This window comes from Narcine bancroftii, chromosome 9 (genome assembly GCF_036971445.1).
Source record: "Narcine bancroftii isolate sNarBan1 chromosome 9, sNarBan1.hap1, whole genome shotgun sequence".
Classification (NCBI taxonomy): Eukaryota; Metazoa; Chordata; class Chondrichthyes; order Torpediniformes; family Narcinidae; genus Narcine; species Narcine bancroftii.
The window spans coordinates 49,909,348-49,936,388 of record NC_091477.1 but is presented as its reverse complement, the minus strand read 5'-3'; the positions used below and the strand labels follow the sequence as shown (position 1 = coordinate 49,936,388).

The window sequence follows — 27,041 nt, the reverse complement described above, 5'->3', positions numbered from 1 at the left end:
ATATACACATTTTTATATATATATATTTTTATATATATATATACACATTTTTATATATATATATATATATATATATATATATACACACACATTTATATATTTTAAAAAAATATATATATACATATTTATATATATATATTTTAATATATATAAATATATTTAATATATATAAATAACCCTTAGTTCTGAAGGTATATGTGGGAGAAATTTCCTCACCATTGGTTAGAAATTTCCTCACCCAATTAACTACACCAGTGTTAAGTAACATAACAGTGATTTGTTTTAACACAAGCTAGGAACCTGCAGAGAGAAGAAAAGAATAGAACATAAGCCTGGAGTAACAGAGGAGGTGGGTGAAGCATAAATATTGTTGTGATCAGCCAATTTCACAGTACCCGCCATGTCATTCTCACATTGTGGAGGACAGGTGATCTCACCAAATGCAGCAGATTGATTTGGAGATCCAGTAATCAATAAAACGAGTCCCCAAAAAAGAAGGGTCAGAGTAGAAGGTACATAAGTGCTGAAACCAAGTTTCGACTGACATCCTTCGTGAAACAGTTCCATCCAATGAAACTGAGTTCAGTGCCTTGATTCTGGGAAAATGTCATTTCCTGTGAATATTAATTCTGCACGAGCACATGGATGAAAATACAATATAATAAACAACTACAGACTCCAAATATGTATAGGTGGAAGATGAGGTGGCCACTTTAAATTGCTTATCATGTGTGCAAAGGAATTTGGGAGTCCTGATCATAGCTTTGTAATTTTTAACATTTAATTTATTAAAAAAATAATTTAGGGACCCAGCATGGTAACATGGCATCTGGCCCTTGAGCCCACACTGGCCAAATACACCCATACAACCAATTAACTTACTCAGAATCAGAATTTATTGTCATGAACATGTCACAAAATTTGTTCAAAGAGCATATGTCTTTGAAAAGTGGGAGGAAACCAGAGACCCCATGGAAAACTCACACAGGTTATGAGGGGATCATACAAACTCTCTGGAGACAGTGGTGATTTTGATTCTGGGTCACTGCCACTGTAATTTTTTTTCTTTGGCTTGGCTTCGCGGACGAAAATTTATGGAGGGGTAATGTCCATGTCAGCTGCAGGCTTGTTTGTGGCTGACAAGTCCGATGCGGGACAGGCAGACACGGTTGCAGCAGTTGCAGGGGAAAATTGGTGGGTTGGGGATGGGTGTTGGGTTTTTCCTCCTTTGTCTTTTGTCAGTGAGGTGGGCTCTGCGGTCTTCTTCAAAGGAGGTTGCCGCCCACCGAACTGTGAGGTGCCAAGATGCACGGTTTGAGGCGATATCAGCCCACTGTCGGTGGTCAATGTGGCAGGCACCAAGAGATTTCTTTAGGCAGTCCTTGTACCTTTTCTTTGGTTCACCTCTGTCTCGGTGGCCAGTGGAGAGCTCGCCATATAGCACGATCTTGGGAAGGCGATGGTCCTCCATTCTGGAGCTGTGACCTACCCAGCGCAGTTTGATCTTCAGCAGCGTGGATTCGATGATGTCGGCCTCTGCCATCTCGAGTACTTCGATGTTGGAGATGAAGTTGCTCCAATGAATGTTGAGGATGGAGCGGAGACAATGCTGGTGGAAGCGTTCTAGGAGCCGTAGGCGATGCCGGTAGAGGACCCATGATTCGGAGCCGAATAGGAGTGTGGGTATGAGAACGGCTCTGTATTAGCTAATCTTTGTGAGGTTTTTCAGTTGGTTATTTTTCCAGACTCTTTTGTGTAGTCTTCTAAAGGCGCTATTTGCCTTGGCGAGTCTGTTGTCCATCTCGTTGTCGATCCTTGCATCCGAGATAGGTAAACTGGTTGACCGTTTTGAGTTTTGTGTGCCCGATGGAGATGTGGTGGGGCTGGTAGTCATGGTGGGGAGCTGGCTGATGGAGGACCTCAGTTTTCTTCAGGCTGACTTCCAGGCCAAACATTTTGGCAGTTTCCACAAAACAGGACATCAAGCGCTGAAGAACTGGCTCTGAATGGGCGTCTGCAAAGAGTAGTTCATGGACAAGTTGCTCTTGTGTCTTGGTGTGAGTTTGCAGGTGCCTCAGATTGAAGAGACTGCCATCCGTGCAGTACCGGATGTAAACAGCGTCTTCATTGTTGAGGTCTTTCATGGCTTGTTTCAGCATCATGCTGAAGAAGATTGAAAAGAGGTAATAGCATTGCACTTAACTGTTACATTAACCGTGCCACTAACTTGAAAGTGGCCACATAGGTAGATAGAGTGATAAAGAAGACATTTGGTACTCATTGACTGGGGCAGTGAGTGCAAGTAAGGAAGCGATAAAAATAAACTTTGGTTAGGCTGCATTTGGAAGGCTGGGTGCCTTACTGCAGAAACGGTGTGGAGACTTTGAGAAAGGGTACAAAAGAGAGTTAGAGGGTATGAGTTATGAGAGAAGTTGGACAAACATGAGCTGTTTTCTCTGCAATGTAGGAGGTTGATAGAAGTTTATAAAATCATAAGATTGATATGGTAAACAATCGGAATCTTTTCCCATATGTAAAAGCATCACACTCAAGTGGACATGCATTTAACATGATGGGGAGAAAGTTTAAGGAAGAATTGTGGAGCAAATATTTTACAGAGTGGTGGATGCCTGGAATGGACTGTTAGGGTAGTGTTGTAATCAGATACTATTATAGTTGTTTTAAAGAGGCTTCTACCTAAACACATGAATATGCAGGAGATGGAGGGCGATCCGTGATTTAGCCTGTTTTGGACATCATACTAGGCTCATACATGTGGACCAAAGGGATTGTCCCGTGATGGAGATCTGAAATAAAACAATTCTGGAAACACTCAGCAGGTGAGGCAGCATCTGTGGAGAAAGAATAGTAAAGATTTTTTGCCTGATGTGGTGAAATACTACTCTGTTTTGCTTTCTATGTCTGCTGTGTGGCCTGCTGAAAGGTTCCAGGATTTTTAGGTTTTGAACTGTCTCAGTAATGGCCAGCTAATTAAGGTGGGATTTTTGATTCATTTGGATTTGAGGTCTTTTGTCTGGCTGTGACACTGAGAGGATTTCGAGCTGCAGCCAAGTGCATGGAGGAAGCTCCAGAGATGTCTGTCCTAAATATACAGACACTCATGTGAAGTGGGCCTTGAACGTTGCGTCAGTCAGCTCAGTAGGAAACTCTAGACAGGAGAGGCTGTTGAATTGCTAATGTAATGAAGTTTTTTTTAGGTTTATTCCCCCCTCCACTTCTCTTTTCCTCCCTTCCTTTGTGGCATAATGTTTCGATAGGAAGAGCATCAATAATTCACAGACTCACGACAAAGTATCTGGGTCAGAACACAGTCGCATTGATTATCGAGAAACAGCCACAGCTGCCATTACTTTCTGTTATGTCATTGACTCCCCTAATCTGGGTGTGTCATTAGAAATATGTTTTCAGACTGAAATCGCAGGTACATAACAAACCTTCGTTCACACTGTGATAGAGATTCATAGTTCACGGCAATTTATTTGTTCTCCTGAACAAAAGGATGATTTAATTATCATCCTCCATCACCCCTAAAAAAAGCACCTCCATAAGTTATTGAAACAGAATATCATGTGCTCATGCATTAACTAATATGATAAGTATTAATGTTAGGAGAGAGGATAGTCTTGAAATTATTTTAAACAGCTCTCTCCTGAAGCTCTTCAGCATGGAAACAGGTCCTTTGCTTAAATAGGTCCTCAGTGACCTATCTGAGCTTGTCCCATCTGCCTGCATTCAGCCCATATCCCTCCAAACCTTCTTAACCCATTTACTGTACCTTTTTAAAAAAAAATTCAAATTCCTAATTTTTAACTTAAAAAATTTTTAACTTAAAAAAAAATTAGACATACCACATAGTAACAGGCAATTTCAGCTTACAGGTCCGCGCCACCCAAGTTACACACCATTAACCTACACCCCTGCTACGTTTTGAATGGTGGGAGGAAACTGGAGCCCCCTGAGAAAACCCATACAGGCATGGGGAGAAGGTACCAACTCCTGACAGATAGCGTGTACAAATACCTGTTCAAGTGTCGTTTAAAAGTTGGAGTTCTTCCCGCTTCCTTCATTCAACTTCATGGCCACTTGTAGCAAGATGTAGTGATAAAGATAGTTCCATGAGCACACCAGTAGACACCAGACAAGTGAGGCGGGGGAAGGAACTACAAAGTGCAGAGTTACAGAGAGAGATCAATTGATATGGAGGAAAGACAGCATCATTTTTCTATTTAGGGGTTCATTCCAGCAAGGAAGGAGAGAAACTGTCCTTGAACCTAAAACTTCTTCCTGACAGAAGAGGGGATGGGACAACTTGGGTGAGATGGGATGAATCCTTTTCTTGGCTACTCCTGGGCAGTGGGAGGTAATAGATGGGGGGGGGGGGAAGGGGGAAAGTTGTGTGATGGCCTGAGCCACTAACACAGCATTTTGATATCTCATTCCATATCCATACCACGATTTGCACATTAAAGTTGCCCCTCAGCTCTCTTTTAAATATCTCCCCTTGCAACTTAAACCTATACCATCTCATTTTAGACTTCATTACTCTGGGGAAAAGACAATGACTATTTTACCTTAATGTCTATACCCCTCATGATTTTATAAACATTTTACACAGCAGGAAAAAAGCCTATCCAGTTTCTCCTTGCAATTCAAGTGCTCCAGTCCCAGTATTATTTTCATGAGTGTTTTTTGAATCCTTTCCAGTTTAATGACACCCTGCCAGGGTGATCAGAACTGCACACAATACAGGGGCTCCCCTCAACTTACGATAAGGTTACATTTTGTAAAATACATCACAAGTCGAAAAAGAATACCGGACCTATGATTTTATACAATTAAATTTTGAATACCTTTATTCCACACTGAGAAAAATAAACATTAACATACACAGCTGAAAGCACGCTGGGCATGAAGAATGTTTGAAACATTGAACTAAAATTGCTGGATGGTACCACATATCGCAAGCATGGGAACAGATTGGAATTTGACATTGGAAGTACAGATTCGAACCATCATAACTTCGAAAAATCAGGTCGGATCATTGTGAGTAGGGGAGCACCTATACTCCAAATGTGGCCTTACCAATCTCTTGTACAGTGGTAACATGACATCTCAACTCCTGCACTCAATTTCCTGACCGATAGATACCAGATAGGTCCCTCACCAGGTAGTTACCCGTGTCACCACTTTTAGGGAACTCAGGATCTTTATCTCCAGTCTCTGTTCTGCAACATCCTCCAGGATCCAACCATTAAGTGTAGATCCTGCCTTGATATCAAAAAAAATGATACCTCAAAGTGATCTGAATTACTGGCTGTTAGTCAGCTTATTTACCGAGTTGATCAAAATCCTCTGACATAAGATAACCTTAAAGTCTTCACTGCCCACTATACCATCAATAATCATCTACAAGATTTTTCAATGTACCAAACACATTCTCATCTAAATCATTAATATGAATGGCAAATAACAACAATTGCCATGGTACACCAGTGGCCAGAGCTCTCCTATCTGTAAACGACCACTCTCTCTATTCAATTAACTAGAGATGTCATGATCACATGGTCAGAAGAATAAGTTGTGGATGTATTGCCTTCATTCCATTGTGTTCTCTGGGTTTGAGTTGATTGGATGGCACAATGGCACAAGCTAGTGTACCTTTTGTCTAATCTCTCGTGGCCTAGGTTCAATCCTGATCTCTGATACTGTATTCGTGGAGTTTGTATGGTCTTCCAGTGACCTTGTTGATTTCCTCTGATTGCACTAATTCCCGCCCCCCCCCCCCACCAAGACATGAAGGGTGGGGGACCAACTGGCCATTCTAAATTCCCTGCAGTGTGTGGGTGAGTGGTAGAACCTGAGGGGAGATGAAGGGAATGTCAACAAGTCCTGTTTATTTGTCATTCATACCATAACCATTGCAGCATACAGTGAAAAAGAGAGACCATTTATCTGGACCATGGAGCTGCTTATTTACCTTGAAGTTGAGGATCCATTTACAGAGGAGGATGTTTAGGCCCAACTGGTTCAACTTCCTAATCAGGTGTTGTGGTATGATTGTGTTGAATGCTGAGCTGAAGTCTATGAACAACATTCGAATATACGAGTTTTCCAGGTGGGTGAGGGCTAGGTGGAGAGTGGTGGCAATGGCATCATCTGTAGATCGGTTGGGATGGTACGCAAACTGCAGGGGCTCCAGTGAGGGGGGCAGCTGAGCCTTGATGTGCTCCATAACTAGCCTCTCGAAGCACTTCATGATGGTGGACGTGAGTGCGACAGGACGGTAGTCATTGAGACAAGACATTGAGGGCCTCTTTCGGCACAGGGGTGATAGCGTTGCTTAGGGAGATGTTGAAGATGTCTGTGAGGTTAGCTAGTTGGTCCACACAGCCTCTGAGCACCCTGCCAGTGATGTTATCTGGTCCCGCAGCCTTACGAGGGTTGACCTTGAGCAGCATCCTTCTAACTTTACCCTTCATGAGATGCAGTGCCTGTTCGTATGGGGAAGGTGTGGATTTCCTCACCTCTGCTTCATTTTTCGCCTTGAAACGCACAAAGAAGTCATTCAAAGTATCCGGGAGGGAGTCATCCACAGCACAAGCAACTGATGGGGGTTTGTGGTTAGTGATAGCATGGATGTCCTCCCACATGCGCAGTGTGTCGCCACTATCCCGGAAGTGTCTCTAAATCCTTTGGGCATGAGCCCTCTTTGACACCATGATGGCCTTGGACAGCTTGGTTCTTGCATTGGCCTGTAGCCTGCTCTGAAGGCAGAGTCGCAGTTCCTCAACAGCCGATGCTGTTGAATGTGGAGATAATAAAATAGGATTAACATTAGTGTGCACTTTATGATGAGCACAGACTCAAGGGACTGAAGGCTTCATTTGCTTGCTGTGGACTCTATGATCAAAATGAAGCATTTAAGTTGTGTAAGTTAGTTTACGACAATTCAGTAAATGTTTATCCGGGGGAAATCAAGAAGAGACCATTAGCTTAACATCAAGGCAGGTCTAGAGGAGTGAAGGAGTGAAGTTTTCCCTGAAGAGTCAGTGAAAATCTGGAAGACACTCTCTTCTAAAACAATCTACATGCTGAAAGTTCATTGAGGCCTTAGACACTGAAATCGACACATTTTTCCTGAGGTAATGGCACAGAGTGATAGGGAGCCCAGAAAAGAAAGCAGATGATTGATGATTTAATTGAATAAGAGAAGAGGTGCAAGAAATTTGTAGCAGACAAAGAGTTGCTGGAGGAACTCAGTGGGTCAGAGGGCATGGAAAGAAATGTTCAGTCAATGTTTCAGGTCAGAACCTTTTATGAAGATAGAGAGAGAGAGAGAGAGAGAGAGAGAGAGAGAGAGAGAGAGAGAGAGATATGTGCAGGCATAGGTGAAGAGATAGAAACAGTAGAACTAGATGGGTGGGGGGGGGTTCCTAAAAATCAGAAAAATCAATGTTGAATCAGTAAGATTTCAGGCTGTTCAGGAAAAATTGTTGATTTCTCGTGTAAAACGCAACCTACTTCTCCTCTTGTTTTCTTAATTTGCTATTAAAAATGCAGATTTTAAAATCAATTGAATCCTATTTTGCCAGGTAGGCAAACAGTGCTGCTTTAACCTACTTGGGGCTTCTATGATTTGCAAGACTATTTCTCATCATTTTGCTGGCATTCTTCTGAAGGCAGTGGCGACCGAAGAAGCAGGGAGCTGACTTGTAGCAGTGTGACATGGGTGAATTAATGGGGCAATAGATATCATCATTAATCCAGAGTCCTGTCACTGAGTCAGTTCATCTATGTGGATTAATTAATTATAGGACACAGCAGCTCCTCAAAGTTAATAACATGTCATTCACCACCAGGAAAAAGAAACATGGATTTCTGGGGCACCTTTCATGATGTCGGAACACCCCAAAGGTTAATGAAGCCCCTTTGGAATGTTGTCAAATGTTGAACCATGGCAGGCAATTTGTGCACAGTTATATCTGACAGAGAACAGTGTAATAATCACCAGATAATCTGCTTTCCCTGTAGTGTAAAGAGGCTGAATTGGATCATTGCACAGGGTGTCCTTGCTCTTTCATGCAGATGATAGACAGCTTCCTCATTTGACTGGGTGTCTGCATCAGAGGGTAGGCTTGCCTTATGGTCACAAGGGACCTAGGTTTCTTCACATTCAATGCCAAACCAACTGAAATCAGCAAAGACTGGCAACCCCCAGTTAATTATAGAATCTTAATGAACAGAAAGAATCACTGAAAGAGCTGTTCACTTATACTCATTTCTCCACACTTTCTTCATGGCCCTGTGCTTTTCTTTGTTTAATGAAGTATGCAAACTTTTTAAAGTGACTGTTGACTTTTCTGTCATTGCCTTTACAGGCAGTGCTATCAAAATCAACCAATCACAAAATGTTTATCTTATCATGAACTTTTGTGTTGAGTCCTCTGGTCACCGTCCAACTGCCAATGGAAACTGGTTCTTCTTTTCTCCATCTAAATAATGTACAAATCTCCAGCTCAGAGGGTCCTTAATATTTTTTGCTCGACAGAGAACTATTTGTTCGCTAAGCTGAAATCTTGTATCACTGATATCACACGAGTAAATCTAAACGCGTTCTTCAGGGTCTTGGCAACTGATGAAATGCATTTAATTACAGGAGGGTCACCAAACATTATTTACTGACTTCACCTGCGAGGGAATGTTTTTTTTTAAATATCAGACACCAAATGGCCTTAGCTGGGCAATAGGAACACATATTGGGGTTGGTACAGGGGTAAATCACATGTTGAGGTAAGAGGGGACTTGTTGAATTTACTGCCTGAGGATTCAGGAGAAAAAGTACTCAAAGAAATTAAACCAAAACATTTGCCTTGTTGACATATCTGTCAGAACACAGTTGTTGCTTGCATGGAGTTTGCACCCTCTTCCTCCAAACACCTTGTTTTCCTGCAGGTGCTCTAGTTTCCGTCCACATCCTAAAGAAGAGCAGGTCACTAGCTTAATTAATAACTGCATAGTGCCCCTTGCATGTGAATGAGTGATGGAACCTGAGAAGAGTTCACGGGAGAGTGAGGAGTACAAATAAAATGGGATCATTGATGTAAATGAGTAGTTGACGGTCCATATAATTGGATGGGCTGAAGGTCCTGCTTCTGTGCCCTGCTGCTGTGACTCTTCTTTGAATGCACTCTATCGCATGCCTTCAGATGCAAGGTGCAAGTTAGCCTTTCCAGTTTGGACAGCATTGATATTCTTCAGATTTCATATTTAACTGGAGGCAGGAGAAAAGGTGCCAAAGTGTTCTCAAACTACTTAAACAGACACTGGCAATCCCTTTCATCAGGTTATCACTTAATCATTCCCAATCTCCCTTGGCCCATGGTTAATCTTCATCTCTTTTACACATATCGACAAGTCGATCACAATTCAGATATTAGATTTAACTCTTCTTTGTAAAATCTGTTTGCCCTTTGTTTCTGCTTCCGTCTGTCCAGCCCTAATTACTCCTTAAATTGTCCATTCTCTGAAAACTCATCACATTGTAGCTTAATTCTAGGTTCAATAAGCTTTGAATTAATGACTCTGTGGTTTCCTTTTGTTGGGATTTAACGTTTTATTCAAATCGATAGTTAGGCATTCAACCTCAATTTTATTTAAACTACCTGAATGTGTCGACATCCCCAGATTCATTATCCCTGAATGTTCTCCTTCATCTCATCACAGCACATGTCACAAATGTGACTGTATCTAAGGACAAAGTCAATGAATTTATTTACTGATCAAAGTTTGTATTTGAACTGCTTTCTGCAGCAAATGGTTGAATTACTGATAAGTCTGAGTGTATTATAACTACCCATTCAGGGACTATTTAAACAGGCTTAAGGACATTTCGTGTCAGGCCTCACATGGAGGCCCGCTACAAGAGTGGATTGAAATCTTAAAACTTACCTTTAGACAGCAGCTCTATAAGGCTGCTCCAGCATCCCATTCATATTGAGACGTGCCTCGTAGCGCCGTCCGGAGCCAATGGAGGTTGGGCGATTGATGACATAGTGCCACCCTTCATAAATACACGGCAGAGCAATGGCCATCTTCCCCACCCATAATTCCCCTGCAATTGTTCTCGGAACCACAGAGCAGTTCCAGCTGCATGGGAGATCATGGGTAGGGAAGATGGCCATTGCTCTGCCGCATTTTGAGCCACAGAGTGCAGCCCCAAAGGCTGAAGCAGACCTGTGAGGCTGTCATAATCTGCATTGGCCACTCCCTAATGGTTCCCACCAGCTCCCAAATGCCCTGAGAGCTCCCACCCACCACTCCTGCCTTGAGGGGTCATGGAGGGAGAGGAGTGACTGGGGAGATGGGTCACGGGCTGACGGTATCATCAGCCCACCCTAACCAGCTGCTTGCAGTGGCTGTACATTCAGGTCAGGCGCTGAGCTCCGGCGATTATCCTTCCCGAAAGAAGGGTAGGAATTGGCACCTCGGAGCCGGCGACATTGAATTCAGAGATACGCCTTTAGCCGTAAGGGTAAAGATATCGCCTCAAACCATGCATCTTGGTGCCTCACAGTTCGGCGGGCAGCAACCTCCTTTGAAGAAGACCGCAGAGCCCACCTCACTGACAAAAGGCAAAGGAGGAAAAACCCAACACCCAACCCCAACCAACCAATTTTCCCCTGCAGCCGCTGCAACCGTGTCTGCCTGTCCCACATCGGACTTGTCAGCCACAAACGAGCCTGCAGCTGACGTGGACTTTTACCCCCTCCATAAATCTTCGTCCGCGAAGCCAAGCCAAAGAAAAAGAAAGAACCTTTGCCTTTACAGATGGGTGTTTTCCCTGTTTGAAAGTGCCTATTCAGCAAATAGAAGTCACAACCAAAACTATTGCTAAGGTATTTTCTCCTGTGAGTAGAGGATAGGTATATCGTGTAAATTTCCTCTGCAAAAATCAGTTACTGTCATTTAACCCCAGAATGTCACTGAGGCAGGAATAACCAAATCATCATCATTCCAACCAGGACTTTGTTGTCTAAATGATGTAATTTCATTATTCACCTGATCCATCTCCTCCTGCTCTATTATGAAATAACGTGGCAATTCATACTTCTTTGATTCTTTTGAACTTCCTGACAAACTCTTCATCTTTCTGCATAATTTTTTTTAAATCACAATGAGGTTAACAGTGTAAAAGATGCTTTAGGTCAGCCAGGGAGCTGTAAAGTATTAAATATTCCTGAAGTAGGATCGTGACTGCTTAAAACTGATGTTTGCAAGCAGATTGTATTGACTGAATAATGTAACTGTATCCACATTATGTTACTGCCCACCGAGTGCAATTAGTTAGTACACAATTCTGTTTTCCTTTATTGACATTAATCATGTTTACATTAAAGGAGGAACTTCTATCGGACTGGCCAGGACCTCAGTAACTGCAGCACTTGTCAGAACACCGCCTGTATCATCTACAGGTACAGCAGTTCATTACTATCCTAACTTGTCTGTTTTACAACAATTAGCATTTTACATGGTCTATTTAATGTTGTGAAACATCCCACAGCATTTCACAGGTTTGCTCTCAGTCAACTTGATAATCATACAAGGATTAGTGGTAACCGTGAACAGTCAATGTTGAACGTTTTTAAAGGACATCCTAAAGGAGGAGAAAGTTGTTCGGAAGTTGAGGAAAAGAATTCAAGGATTTTGCTCATCTCACGTTGGCTCAGTTTTACAGTGTTTTAGTGCATGATATACCCACATTACAGAGTGCACAGGACTTGATCGATATATACCTCGAAGAGTGTTTGATTTAAATGGTTTATTTAACTGATATCTGGAAGGATGAGGGCTTGGGTTCTCCACCAATGAGTTGAGTGCATAATCCAGGCTGACACTCCTCAGCTGAAGGAAGGGAGTGCATGCTATCAGACCTGTAGTCCTGAAAATAAAATATCAAACAGACACTGTCTACTCTTACAGCTGAGCAAAAAAAAGCATCCCACAAGTCAAACAAGAGTCATCCTAATGGTCTGATCAATGCCCTGCTCCAATGATGTCTTAACAGTTCATGAATGATCACATACAATTGTCAAAGTTATTTGTAAGCCCTCCTGTAAAAATTGGCACCCAGATTCTTCACATTAAAATGTGACATTTCATCAGTACTTTATTAGCTATAATAAGCTGCCTTGGGAGATCTAAAAATTAAGAAGCCTAATATCCTGGAAAAGTCACCAGCTCAAGAAGTTTCCAAATGTTGCCCAACTTGCTGGATATTTCCAGCGCTCCCTGTTTGTATTTCATATTTTCAGCATCAGGAATGTCTTGCATTTGAACTAAAGTTGTGAAAATACTAGATAAATGTAAGATCTCTGCATACCAGTGTGTAAAGAAGATCTTGCTATCAACGGAAGTGTAAGATGGATCTCTACAATTAAACCGTGGATGGGGAAATATTGAAGGGGAAGAATAGCTGATTAAATTATTTAGAATTTTACTCTGAATGGCAAATTGCAGGAAAGTTACATTGAAATGCAAAGAAATTACAATAGAAACTGATTAATTTTGAAGTGCAGTGTAACAAGAAAGTCCGCAGACACTGTGACTGCTGGAGAAACTCGGTTGGTCCTGCAGCATCAATAGGAAGTAAAGAATGATAAAGGGCTCAGGCCCAAAATGGATGCTACGGGACCTGCTGAATTTCTCCAGTAACTTTGTGTAATTCTGAAGTGCAATATTGGACCGAACCCAGGTCCAGTCCCAGTCGCTGGTGCTGAAAGGCGATGTCCTAACCATGGCACAGCTAGCGTAGCGGTTAGCATAACGCCTTTAGAGCGTCAGCAATCGGCACAGGACCAGGGTTCGAAACCTGTGCTGTCTGTAAGGATTTTGTGCGTTCTCCCTGTGTCTGTGTGGGTTTTCTCTGGGGGCTTCAGTTTCCTCCCACCCTTCAAAACGTAATGGGGGTGTAGGTTAATGCGGTGTAAATTGGGCAGCATGGACTCGAAAGCCAAAATGGCTTGTTACCATGCTCAATGTCTAAATGTAAAAAAAAATAAAAAAATTAATTTATTTAAAAATGTAATTTAATTTAAAACATTTTAAAAGTTAAAGACACGAGCATTGTTCCCTGTCCTAATTTTCTATTCATTCTCCAATTGCTTGGATGTTCCTTTCACTGATTAGTCTTTGTCTAGACGAGTGTTTCATACTTTTCTTTCCACTCATATACCGCCTTAACTAATCCCTTACTCATCACAGAACACCTATGGCATGGGAATTACCTAAAGTGGTATGTGAGTGGAAAGACCACTGGATGGGTTAGCTTTCACAAAGAGATCAGCTGTGGATCAGTTAGTGGCACCTTGCCGATGGTCCAGAATAAAGTCCTCCTCCAAAGCCATGACTCAACATTTCCAGGCTAACTTTCTGGTGTAGAACGTAGGGAATTCACTCTAACATGGAGCTGAAAAACCCAAAGTCATTATTTTGATACATGGTGGGAAAGTCATTACAGCCTGGAAAGGGGCCTTTCTGCCCCATTTGCATATGCCAACCAAGCTAGTCCTATTTCCAAGGTTTGGCCCAAATTATTCCAGACCTCTCCTATCATGTACCTATCTAAATGTCTTTTAAATGTGATATTGCCCCATCACTTCCTCACTCCATATTCCCACCACCCTCCTTGCAAAGAATATACCCTCTCAGGCCCCTTTTAAATCTCTCCCCTCAAGTTGGACCAAGATTCCTCTCCAAAGCATTGAACCAAGTCATAGAATTCTACAGCATACAGGCAGGTCCTTTGGCTGATCAAGGTGGTCCCATTTGTCAATATTTGTCCCATATCCTCCTAACACTTTGCTGTCCATGCCCCAAATATCATTTGACCATCACAATTATCTCTACCTACCACTTCCTTTGGCAGCTTGTTCCATACACCCACCAAGTCTGGGCAGAGAAAGTGGTCTCTGGATCCCTTTTCAATCTTTCTCTCTCAGTTTAAACCTCTGCCCTTTACCTTTGGATTCCCCAACCCTGGGAAAAGGCTATGACTGTTTACCTTATCTGTGCCCCTCATGATTTTATAAACCTCTCTAAAGTCCCCCCTTTCCATACTTCGAGAAAATCCCCAGCCGATCCATCCTCTCCTTATTATTCAAACTTTTTCAACGTCAAACAATATTATAAAGTACTCAAAGTCCTCCAGTGATATTACTAAAAGCAAGCAATCTTATCATTCTAATATTTCTGTTGATGGGAATATGCTAGGGAAAATGATGGTTGTGTATTGAGTTCTTAGAGTGATGATGTATCAAAAGTACTTCACAGAGTGTAAAGCACTTCTTGACATCCAGAGAATATGCGGACTTAATAAATATAGATCTTTTACCTTCATGAAACATTAAACCAAAGTTCCGTCAGCCCACATTATCGAGTGCATTATAACAATGGGAAGAGAGAGCAACAGGGAGTACTTAACATTTAACTGCAATGCCCTGCCACAGGAAAAAGGAGCAAAGGTTTGATTGCATCTTACAACATCTGTAATATTTATCACAACCAACACCTCAAAAATCAGTAATGATAAGGGGTACCGACCCAAAACGCTGACTGACCATTTCTCTCCATGGATACCAGCTGACCTGTTGGGCTCCTCCAGTTTTCATTAGCTTACTCCAGGTTCAAACACCTGAAGTTTCTGTGTTTCTCTGTACAAAATCAGATCAGTCGCTCATTAACCCTTTGCACTCTGGGCATTTTTAACCTTTCATAATATATACTTTGAGGGTGGCACAGTTGGCGTAACAGTGAGCGCAATGCTGTTACAGTGCCAGCAATTGGGATGGGGTTCGAATTCCACACTGTCTTTAAGGAGTTTATACATTCTTCCCATGTCTGTGTGGGTTTTCCCCAGGAGCTCCAGTTTCTTCCTGTCATTTGAAATATTCCAGGGATTATAGGTTAATTGGGCGGTACAGGCTTGTGAATTGGATGGGCCTGTTACGGTGCTGTACGACTAGATTTAAATTTAATAAATTTAATACTCCAGATTGGATCCATGGGTAAACCTTTACAGTTCAAACACCAGTACAAACCAGCTTGTTGGGTATAAAACCAGTCCCGGAAAACTGGGAAACTTGCTGGTAGTCCCTGAAAGCCTTGATATGGAGTCCAAAGGGATAACCAATGACTGTGCAGATTGACTATTCCTGTTTCTCACTGCCCAGTGATTTGAGGGTTTTGCATGCACAGTTTAGTGATCCTGAATTTAAGCGACGTCTCCTTATAAGGTTGGGCTTTCATGTCCTCTGTCATTGGCTGGCACTACCAGTTTTAGGAAACAGGGAGCAAGGGAGGATTTATTGAGACTGGAGAAGGTGCAGAGGAGATTTACCAGGCTGTTGCATGGATTGGAGGAGACTCAAAGAGACTGCAGTTGATGTCAGAGAGAGAGAGAGAGAGAGAGAGGGCACAGAAACAAGTCCATAGACCCAACATGTCCACACCAAACAGTGTGCCCTCTTGCTTTAGTCCCACTTGCCTGCATTATGCTCATACCCTTCCAATCCCCCCATTCATGTTATTATCTAAGAGTTTCTTCAAGAAAGCTAATATACCTGTCTCCATCTTTTCATGTGTCCACCACCCTCTGAGTGAAGAACAGTCCCCACACATCCCTTCTTAATCTCACTCCAGCACAGATTAGAATTATACCCCCTTGTCTTAGATTTTCTCATTCAAGGAAAAAGATGGTAACTATTCGCCTTATCAATGCCCCTCATGACTTTATGGACCTCAGTGAGATCCCCTTTCAAGCTCAAGCACTTGGAAAACTGGAGTCATAAAATAAACTGCTGGAGGAAGTCAAAGGTTCTGACAGCATCTGTGGAAGCAAAGGGTTTCAGATTGTAACTCCTCATGAAGATTGAGTGTCGAGCGGAGATAACTACTATAATAAGGTGAGAGGGAAGGGTGAACCAGGGGCTGGTCTGTGATTGGAGGAACCTGGGTGAGGATATCAGAGCCTTGTAGGGTAGGGATAGAGTTGGGAGGGTGATAGGCAGAAACAGATGAAGAGAGAAAAAAGGGGAAGATTGAGAGATATAAAATCATGAGACCAAAAGACATAGGAGCAGAAATAGGCTATTCAGCCGATCAAGTCTTCCCCCCCATTTAATCATGAGATGATCCATTTTCACACTTAGCAGCACTGACCAGCCTTCTCCCAATAACCTTTAATGCCTTGGCTAATCAAGAACCTATCAATCTCTGCCTTAAATACCCCTAATGACCTAGCCTCCACAACCACATGTGGCAACAAATTCCACAAATATATTATCATCTGGTTGAAGAAATTCCCGTTCTAAGCTGATACCCTTCAAAATCTTTTTCCTTTGTTAAAAGCAGGAGAGTGCTGGTTTAAAATAAGTGGGAGGAGATGCAAAGGGAATTGCTGTCTAGAACACGTTGCCAGAGGTGGTGGTGGAGTTAGATACACTCACTACATTTACAAAGCATTTATATAGGCAGTTGAATTCACAGTGCACAGAAGGATACAGACCAGGAGGTTTGGTGTGACACTAGAAACCCTGGCCAATTTCTAGAGATTGTGCAGTGGAAAGTGTGCTGACCTGCTGCATCACAGTCTGGTATGAGGATAGCATAAAGCACTCCCAGTCAGTGCCTCTTAGCTTGTAGCAAATCACTAACAGCTCTGAAGTCATATTCTACTAAATAAGTAAATTGAAAATGTATCTATAGTTCCCTTGCTAAAGTAGTTGAGTTTGGATCTTTCTTTTCAATCTCGTTAGACACCAATATCATGGTTCCTTTCCCTTTGAACAATGTTTTGACAGATTCATCATCTTGCAACTCAGATAACTCCTCTCAGTATTGCAATGGGACTTCAGATAAGTCCACCAGCAGTGGCTGAGTTAACCAAGAGGGAAAATTCATTGCCTTTAAAATCACAAAATGTATCACTGAAGTTGTTAACCAACATTTTAAAATGGTCGACAATGACATTTGTAGCAGCATTAGTTACCTCACACTTATTCAACCAACAAAATTGACTGATATTTCTTGAAGCAATATTCCTTTGGCATAATTCTAGAAGTGTCATGAATCTAAATATCTTTGTTTTTACATCAATGAGCATCATATTTGCTACTTGGAGTTGCTTGTTCAATGTACTTAGTTTCTCAGAAATGATTTTTGATCTATTTTCAAACTTCTCTTTCAGTGATTTAAAATATTCCAATTTCGAATTGACATGGTTAGGATGTTTTACCCTCAAATGAACTTCAAGATGGCCAGCTTTCATTGATTCATTTGTCAAAGTCTGTTGGCATAATAGGCAAAAAGGTGTACATTCATCGTGTACAGCAGGTATAAACCCAAACTTCAAGAACTCCACTGAATATTGACAAACATTTTACTTGCTTGATCTGCTCAATTTTGAATGTACAACAGCGCGAGCTCACTGAAACAGATTAATACAACAGCGCAAGCTCCCTGAAACAGATTAATACAACAGTGCGAGCTCGCTGAAACAGATTAATACAACAGCACGAGTTCCCTGAAACAGATTTATCCATATTTTATTACATGTTAGCATTGAAAAATGTAATAAAACCAATAATCGATTCAAAGGAAGAATACTGACCATAAAAACTTTTTTTTTTTAAATACTAGCGTAGTTTCTGACATTTTTCCTTGCAGAGAGGGCATCAAAACTGCACTGGCCTCGTGCTTTATTTTCTGGGCTCTCTATTTTTTTCTGATTTTGGCATATCCCCTCAGGCTGGCGCCTGGGGCAGATTTCGCCCCCCCCCCCCCTCCTCCGTCAATACGCTAGTGCACAAAGATACATACAGAACCAGGCATCATTCACTACTGAACTGAAAAAGTAAAGAGGTATGGATGGAGACATGATTGTTGAGATAATTTGGAATTCTCATCACCAATGAGATAATTTGAAATGGATGATAATCAGACCGGTCAGAAAAAATGTAATTATGTTAACCAAGAATACCAACTGTTAAGAGAAAAAAACAGAGAAACATCAGAAGGGCAAAAACACACGTTATGAAAATAAAAAAAAGAACAAAGTGATTTTACTTGGAAGTTACCACGATTGTGTGGTACTGACAGTGTTGTCAAGTCACATCTTTCACACCAACATAAAAAGTTTATTTTTTCAACCAAATTTTTAATTATTTCCCAAAATATTCTTACACCCCACTAAAATATTCTTAAAACCCATGCCCCAACAAAATAGTCCCACACCCCACCTTGAGAATCGATTATCAACAGGGAACTCTGCTGTCAGAGAGCAGCAGCAATCATCAAGGACACACACTATTCATGACACACTCTGTTCTCGCTATTGGCATCAGGAAAGAGGTGTAGGGGCCACAAAACTCAAACCACCAGGTTTAGGAACAGCTCCTCCCCCTCCACCATCAGACTCCTCAACAACAAACTCCATCAGGACTCTAACTTGTACACTTTATTTATTTTTGTTCTCTCTGTATTTCAGTCAGTTTGTTTACATTAATTATCTGTTTACAGTTCTTTTATTTGTTTACTTGTATACGCTGTGTACAGTTTATTTTTGCACTACCAATTAGTGGTAATTCTGCCAGCCCACAGGAAAAGTAATCTCAGGGTTGTAAATGATGTCATGTATGTACTCTGACAATAAATCTGAAATCTAAAGCAGGAAAATGGGAGTAGTTTAAATGATATGTGCTAAAGGATCAGTTTCTATGCTGAACTCTGTGAACAATCAAACTGACTGCAAAAAAAAAACCAATTGTGCCAATATTAGGTAACTTTAAAAAGTTTGGAATCCAATTTTTTTTTTGAGAAAGCATTACTTTAAATTTTAACTGCCAAAAGAATGTTGTCATTCAAACACCCAACCCCACAACCCACATGACAATAACTACAAGCCAATATTCTATCAATTCAAACCATCTCAGGCCGCTTCCTGGGGGATGCAGCAATGCAACAATACAAATGGTTTTCAGCTTCACTGATTGCCTGATGTGAACTATGTCAAGGAAGTGGATTGAATCAAATGGTGATCTGAGGCTACAGAAGTAGGTCAGTGTGGTTGAGTTTTAGATTCAGGTACAAAGGGCTCTTCTAACAAGAACAAAGTGTCTCTAAAAGAAAATATGTTCTTCAATGGCTCAGCATTCTTCCCTTGACAAAACTAAAAATAGTTGGGATGAGGTTATAAAGTCAAGGTTGGCTTTGACAAGAGGAACAGGCTCAGATGATCTATGATGTTCTGTTTTATTTGCTATTTTAATGGCAAGAAATTAACTAAACATACAAGAAAGTCTCTTTGAGCTGAACAGGATGCATCCTCTCTCTTAAGTTCATATTTATGAGATTTTTAGTTCAGTCAGTGTGGATTGCTAACATCACCCACTCCTCGCTGACCCACAACATGGGGGATACTCAAGTCTGCATGCTTCGTCCCCTGCGCCAATCATCTGCTTCTTTGTCTCCTGAAACCCTCAACATCTGGTTGCATTCAAGTGATCAAACCAGGCCAGGATGAACCAGTCAGCATGCTTTCCACGGTACAACTGTAGAGGTCTATTGAGTATTAGACAACATGTTCTATTGATTCATAAAATGGAGGCACTGGTGGGGCTCGTTCATACTTAACACAAAGTGTGAACCTGAAGGTACTGATCCTGTCCATTGTTGTTCCATCAATGAAGACAGATGTGTGGTCCTTTGGTCTCCCCTTCTGAAACTCCACAATAAGCTCCTTGGTCTTGCTGATATCCAGAGCAAATTGTGGGTCCCAATTTCCATCCTACTTCTGACACATGAAGAACTTGGGCAGCCTTAATATTTCACACAAAGAGATGTGGATTAATGTCAAGGAAATGAAGGGATTGAGTAAAATGACAGAAAATGGGAGCAAAGATATAGCACTCCTGTGGGGTCCAACCACCCAGTCAACTGCCATCAGCTCCGCACAGGCTTTGAATGGTCCATTAAATGAGCCAAAGGTAGTTTTATTTAAAATCCTGTGACCGCAGGTCTGCACCCAAGATGGCAGCACATCTGACTGGCAGCAGCCACGAGGGCTTTCAGACTCCAGGGGAGTCGAGGACTGGTGCAGGGCACCAGAAAATGGAGAGACCATCCCCATCTGAGAAGGAGAAGCAGAGGATATGACCCACAGGATGGTGACCATGGTGGCAGAAGAGTGAGGGGGCTCTGTAACTGAAAGATCAATGTATTTCAGTGGGTTGTTGGCCACAATTGTGAGGAGCCCACAAAGGCTGTGGGCTGCCATCGGGAGACTGCTGTTGGGAGACTCATGCTGGGCTGCGGACTGCTGAAGACTGGATCAAAACTGGCTAAAGGGGTGCCAGGTATCAGAAATGCGATGAGAGGGGGTGTCAAAGATGCAGAAGGGTTCTTGACCATGTTGGAGGTTCAGATCTGGAGCTCAGGTTGCCAATGGTTTGGACTGAACTCTGTGTGGCTACAGAGACTGCGGGAGTGCTGGAGGCTAATGTATGGACAGTCAGTGACCCTGGAAAGGTGGGTGGGGGGGGAGAATCTCTCTCTTGTTTCTCTTTCTCTGACTGAAAGGAGGCACCAGGCAATTTCTGCTAATGGCGAATCTGTCTGCCTTACAGCAGGCAAAAGCAATTTCATGTAATATGACTCTGTTTTACTATAATGACAGTAAATTGAATCTTGAAGCTCTTTGTGTGAAATATTTAGGCTGCCTAAGTTTTTCATGAGGTCCCTAAGATATAAATGAATTCTGTATAAGCTGAACAACTGGAGATTGTGTACTCATCAGCATATAAGTAATTAGTCCAATGAGAATTGCAAAATAATTGCATGTATATAGATAGTGCATTTTAAATCATTTCATGAAGTGTGTCAGCATTTATCCACCATGGATTTTAAGGTCACATTATCTCGTTAATTAAAGATAGATGGACTAAAACATCTCCGCTTCTCACTGCTCTACCCATTGACATGTAAATATATTCAAGTGTGGGCAGCATACATTCACCTCCTGTTCAAGTCCTGAGTCGAATGTAAGACTGCTTTCAAAGGTACAATAAGTAAACTTTGGCATAAAATGGAGATACATAGACAGGCAGTCCCTAGGTTATGAACATCTGACTTATGGAAAACTCATACTTATGAAAAGACTAAGTGATTCGTCAGCTGGAGAAAGAACACCATTCGCCATTGTAAGTCGGATCACATAGCCTCCCTTGATACCTACTTCAAGAAATTGACTCCAGTTGTTTCATATGCATTGAAAGATCAAATATATGCTATACACTAAGACAAATATCTGACTAACAGGCGCTAAATAAGATCTGTATGCACCTGTTCCGACTTAACTACGAATTCGACTTAACTACGAATTCGACTTAAAGACAGACTTAGGAACAGATCTTGTTCATAACCCGGGGACTGTCTGTATTACAAACTATTCCTTCTATGAAACATTCACAGGAATCGCATCTTCATGGCCAAGCTAAACCTTTCAATATCTTAGTTAAATTGCACTCAATGCTCTGCATCTGATTCCGGACATCACGCTAAGAAGGGTAGCAAAATCTGGAGGAGAAGAACTATTGAATAACACCAGGCATGAGGTGGTTCAGCTCCATAAAATGACTTGAAATATTATGTTTGCAGAGCAAATTAGTGGAGTTACTTAAAAATATTGGTGATTACAACAGGGACTAGATGAACTGGGGAAGTGGGCCCAGGAATTAACAGCAGATGAAATTTAGCTTGGGATAAATGCACCTTGGTTGATTAAGCCAGGACAGGACTTAAACAATGAATAGGAGGGTCGATGGAACGCACTGCCAAATGAAGTTTACAGAAGCAGAATCAATTATTATGTTCAAAAGACATTTTGACAGTTACACAGTTGGGAAAGGTTTGGAGGGACATTGGCAAATAGAGGTGGGTTAGTCAAGACAGACAAGTTGGGCAGTGGAATGTGCTGTAGAACTGAAACATCAAAGATAGTGGGAAAATATTTCCATTGGCAGGTATCTGTAAAACCAAAGAAAGCATATTAAAATCCTTAGGAGAAAGTACTGAGAGATGTCATACAGAGGAGGTTATGATGACCTTCAATGCAATGCATTCAATTTCATCATAGCAACTTGATATAACTTTCAGATGACAATTGGGAGACACTTGATAAGGGGGGAAAAAGGGATAAAGGTGAGATAGTTTGGAGTAAATGGGAATGTTTGCTGACGAGTGCATAATGTTCATTTTCCCAATTCTCAATTTTTGTGCAAATGAAGCAGGCCACCTCTGATTACAACAGGAGTGAGATACCGTTTAGACAAGGGGTAATATGTGGCAAATAAGTCACACTGCATCAATGACCATCTCCAACAAAGTGGAGCCTAGCTTTAATATTCAATGGCATTACAATTGCTGAGATCCTATCATTAACATCTGAGGGGTGAGAATGGGGATGGGAACTCACTCAGACGGTGGTGACTGAACCTCAGACCATCATACAAACCCACCTCCCTCCATTGACTCCATACCTAAATCCTGTTGCCTTGAAAAAGCAGCCAAGGTAGTAAAAGGAGGCTCATCCCACCCCAGATACACTCTTTAACCACCCCCATCTCTCCCTCCCCCCACCGATCAGAAGAAGATTCAAAAGTATGGGTTCACACAACACCAGATTCAAGGGTAATCTCTTTCCTGCTGTTATCATACCCCAAAATGACAGACTTGTGTTGCCTTTGCTCCATATTACCTGATCTGTCTCTCTAACTCTGCACTCCTGCAACTGTGCCTAATGTACAAAATATGAGATGTCCCCTGGACTGCTCGAAAAACAACCTCCATCACTACATTTCTGTACAAACTTGGCCATCAACCCAAAACTGAATTGACCAGCTACATTAGTACTATGATTACAAGAGCAGTCAGACACTGGCTAAGCTGTGGAGATTCATTCGTCTCACTGGAGTATCAGAGAATGAAGGGAGATTTGATAGAGGCATTTAAAACTAAGAGGGGTATAAAGTAAATGGAGGCAGGCTTTTTTTCCCCACTGAGGTTAGCTGAGACAATAACTAGAGGTCATGGTTAAAGTGAAAGAGGAAGTGTTAAACATGAGGGGGGACTTCACACATAGCGTGGTAGGAGTGTGGAATGGGCAGCCAGTTGAAGTGGTGAGTGCGGGCTCAGTTTTGTCATTTAAGAAAATCTGGACGAGTACATGGATGGGAGGGGGTGGAGGGCTATGGTCCGGGTGCAGGTCAATGGGGTTAGGCAGAATAATAGTTTGGCACAGACTAAATGGGTTGAAGGGCCTGTTTTGTGCTGGAGCATTCCAAGGTTCTATCTCCTGACATCCCAAAACCTTTTTACCATCCACAAAAGTAGAGTAAACTTGATAATGGAATAATCTTAATTTGCCTGGATGTGCACACCCCAAAAGCATTCAAGACTTGACCTATCCAGGACAAAGCAACCCCTTGATTAGCTCTCGCTTCACTGACCTTCCTGTAACGGTACAAATCCTGCAACTCTGGGTCCCAATAGTATTCTGGACGATCCTCATCAGAAAGAGATACAGTGATTGCTGAAGATTGATCATAATTTTCTTAAGGGCAGTTGTGGATAGGCAGTAAGTACTGATATTGCCAACAAACCCACATCTAAAAAAAATGAATGGAAAAGTGTGAAAGAGCCACAAAATTTTCACGAGACCTATAATAACCATTACAGCATGGAAACAGGTCATTACAGCCCTTCTAGTCCATGCTGAAACTCTTCCACTCTCCCACTCCCACTAACCCTCCATGCCTTTCCATCCATATAGCTATCCAACTTTTTCTTAAAAGATAATATTGTGCCGGTCTCCACTACTTCCACTGGAAGTTCATTCCACACAGACACTGCTTTCTGAGGAAAGAAACTCTCTCGTGTTACACCTAAACTTTTTCCCCCTAACTCTCAGCTCATGTCCTTTTGTTTGAATCTCTTCTATCCTCAATGAAAAAAGTCTATTCACATCTACTCTATCTATCCCCCTCAACATTTTAAAAACTTCCTTCAAATCGCTCCTTAGCCTTCTACACTCCAAGGACTAAAGACCTAACTTGTTTAATCCTTCTCTATAACTTAGATTCTAGAGAATCTTCTCTGTACTTTCTCAATTGTGTTCATTATTTGTTGACCAAATTTGGCCTCACCAATGCCTTGTACAATTTTAACATTACCTCCCAACTTTTGTAATCTATGCTCTGTTTATAAAGGCCAGAATTCCAAAGGTCTTCTTCTCTACCCTATCCACCTAAGATTCCACCTTCAGGGAACTGTGGGCCATTATTCCTCGATCTCTCTGTTCAATTGGATTCTTTAACACCCTACCATTCACCATGTATGTCCTATTTTGATTAGTCCTACCAAAATATAGCACCTTACATTTGTTAGCATTAAATTCCATTTGCCAACTTTCAGCCCACTTTTCTCACTTGCCCAAATCTCTCTGCAAGCTTTGAAAAGCTTCTTCATTATCCACAACACCACCTATCTAAGTATCATCTGCATACTTACTCATCCAATTTACAGCTCTATCATCCAGATAATTAATGTATATAACAAACAACAATGGACCCATTACAAATCCTTGAGGCACACCACTAGTCACCGGCCTCCAACCTGACAGTTATTCATCACTCTCTGATGTTCCCCACCCAGCTACTGTTGAATCCATTTTACCACTTCAATATTCACCTAACGAGAGAGAGTGTGTGTGTGTGTGTGTGTGTGTGTGTGTGTGTGTGTGTGTGTGTGTGTGTGTGTGTGTGTGTGTGTGTGTGTGTGTGAGAAAGAGAGAGAGAGTGTGAGTGTGTACACAGACAGCCGAGAGATAGGATATGTGAGTCGGCAAGGGTCTAGCAGATGGAACACAAGTCATCTACTTTGGAAAGTAAAATAGTAGATTACACTATTACTTAAATGGAAAAATAATTATAGCATGCTGTTGGAAAGATAGACCTGGGAGTGCTTGTCCATGAATCACGAATGTACTGGCACTGGAGGTGGGGCAGAGGGGTTTCACCAGATTGATTCAGAAAAGGTTAAGTTATAAAGAGACATTGTGTAGCCTGGGTCTGTATTATTGGAGTTTAGAAGAAGGATTGGTGGGTGGGGAGGGGGGGAAGAGGAATTTTACAGAGAAGTATAAAATTGTGAAAGGAATAGATAAGATGGAGGCAGAGAGGTTGTTTCCACTGGCAGGTAAGATCAGAATTTGGAGACATGGCCCCAAGATACGAGCAGGCCAATTGCTTCTACCAGAGAGTCGTGAATCTGTGGAATCCTCTGCCCAATGAAGCAGTGGAGCTTACTTCAGTTAATGTATGTAAAATACACATAGATAGAGTTTGAATAGGAGGGGAATAAAGAGTTATGGCGAACAGGCGGGTAAGTGAAGTTGAGTCTATGGCCAGATCACCCATGACCTTACTGAATGGTGGAGCAGACAAAATGGCACAGATGCTCCTTTTTCTTGTGTTCCATGTCATTATCCAACTGGTATCTGAAAGTTTTCATGCCCAAGGCAGGAATTGTACTTGCTCTTATTCCTGATTGCAAAGTGTCTGGCTCAATTCCAATGATACAGGACTGTAAACACTAACAACGGACTTGACTGTGACCTAATTATTTGCTGTCATGAACAGCTTGTTCACAGTACAGTTTCCAAACAGTAAACCAGATGACTTGCTCATGATTACTGCACCACATTTGGAAACACAGAATCCAATCTGACCACAGCAAAGCTTGGTCTGAGAAAGCTTTTGCTTTTATATGGCCACCCATCATTTCCACTGGACAGCTGAAAAAAGTTCTGCAAGCAATGAAGTATAGTCTGGATCCATCAAGGTGACAGAAATGTCAAGAGAATCAATGATACGTCACTTTATGGTGAAGTCAAGACTCACTCCACTGATGTTCTGCGAAATATACTACATCATGAGTAGACATGCAAAGTCTCGATGTAATGTAGTAGCTGGGAGCTCTCTTTCCAAACATCACACTGGATCTCCACCTTTCCCCCAAATATAATGAAACCCACTGAGGCCCGGCAAGAACTACTTTGTCTGAGGTAGATCATTTGTGGACGAACCCTCATATTTACACAGAGGTTTTGATGCATTTATAAGGTGTGAATAAAGTCCTGAGTTTTGATGCATTTATAAGATGTGAATAAATTTAGCATAGATTCTGGAAGAATTCCCCTGTTTTATGAACAGATATGTATATCTCTCAACTATAAAACTCATGCCAGTGCAAATATAATCAAATAGAATGCAGCAATTTGGTTTGGTTTAATGTCAAACACTCTAAATAGACAAGGAGAAACTATTTAGAGATAGCAAAATATTATTTAATTTTATGATCATTAAATCTTTTAAAACCACTGATCTGGTACAGGGGATCAGTGTTTATGGACCACAAGACCATAAAAAATAGGAGCAGAATTAGGCCATCAAGCCAAAGCACGGCTGATGTATTTTTCCTTTCCATCCCATTTTCCTGCCTTCACCCCATGATCTTTGACTCACTTACTAATCAACAAACTATCAACCTCTGCTTTAAATCTACCCAATGATCTGGCCTCCACAGCTGTTTGTGGCAAAAAGAAAATTCCAAAGATTCACCTCCCTCTAGTTGAGGAAATGTCTCCTCATTTATGTTCTAAAGGGACGTCCTTTTATTCCGAGGCTGTTCCCTTTGGTCTTCAACACTTCCACATCTGGAAACATTTTGTCCAAGTCCATTCTATCCAGCCCTTTCAAAGAGATCCACCCTCATTTTTAAAAACTCTAGCACATATAGGCCCAGTGAATTCAAATGCTCTCCTATGTTAGCCTCCTCATCCTCAGGATCATTCTTGTAAACCTCCACTGGTCACCTCCAATGCCATCACATCCTTCCTTAGATATGGTGCC

At 41.7% G+C, this 27,041-nt stretch overlaps 2 protein-coding genes across 16 annotated transcripts in view; one reads left to right on the top strand and one right to left on the bottom strand.

Moving 5' to 3' along the window:
* LOC138743573 (dedicator of cytokinesis protein 2-like) overlaps positions 1–27,041 on the bottom strand; it is a 699,740-nt gene that overhangs the window by 284,447 nt on the left and 388,252 nt on the right. The gene's annotated exons all lie outside the window — the stretch shown is intronic.
* Positions 1–27,041, top strand: part of LOC138743574 (protein INSYN2B-like) — a 107,375-nt gene that overhangs the window by 20,791 nt on the left and 59,543 nt on the right. For 14 of the 15 annotated variants that reach the window (XR_011344955.1, XM_069899078.1, XM_069899087.1 and 11 more), the window contains one exon: positions 11,418–11,492. Coding sequence is in view for 14 of the 15 variants with exons in the window: in XM_069899078.1 (XP_069755179.1) it covers positions 11,418–11,492 (75 nt within the window). In the remaining variant the exon portion in view is untranslated. Of the gene's footprint in view, positions 1–11,417; positions 11,493–11,581; positions 16,038–27,041 lie in introns of those variants that run through there. The other variant, XM_069899090.1, reaches the window with a different exon arrangement.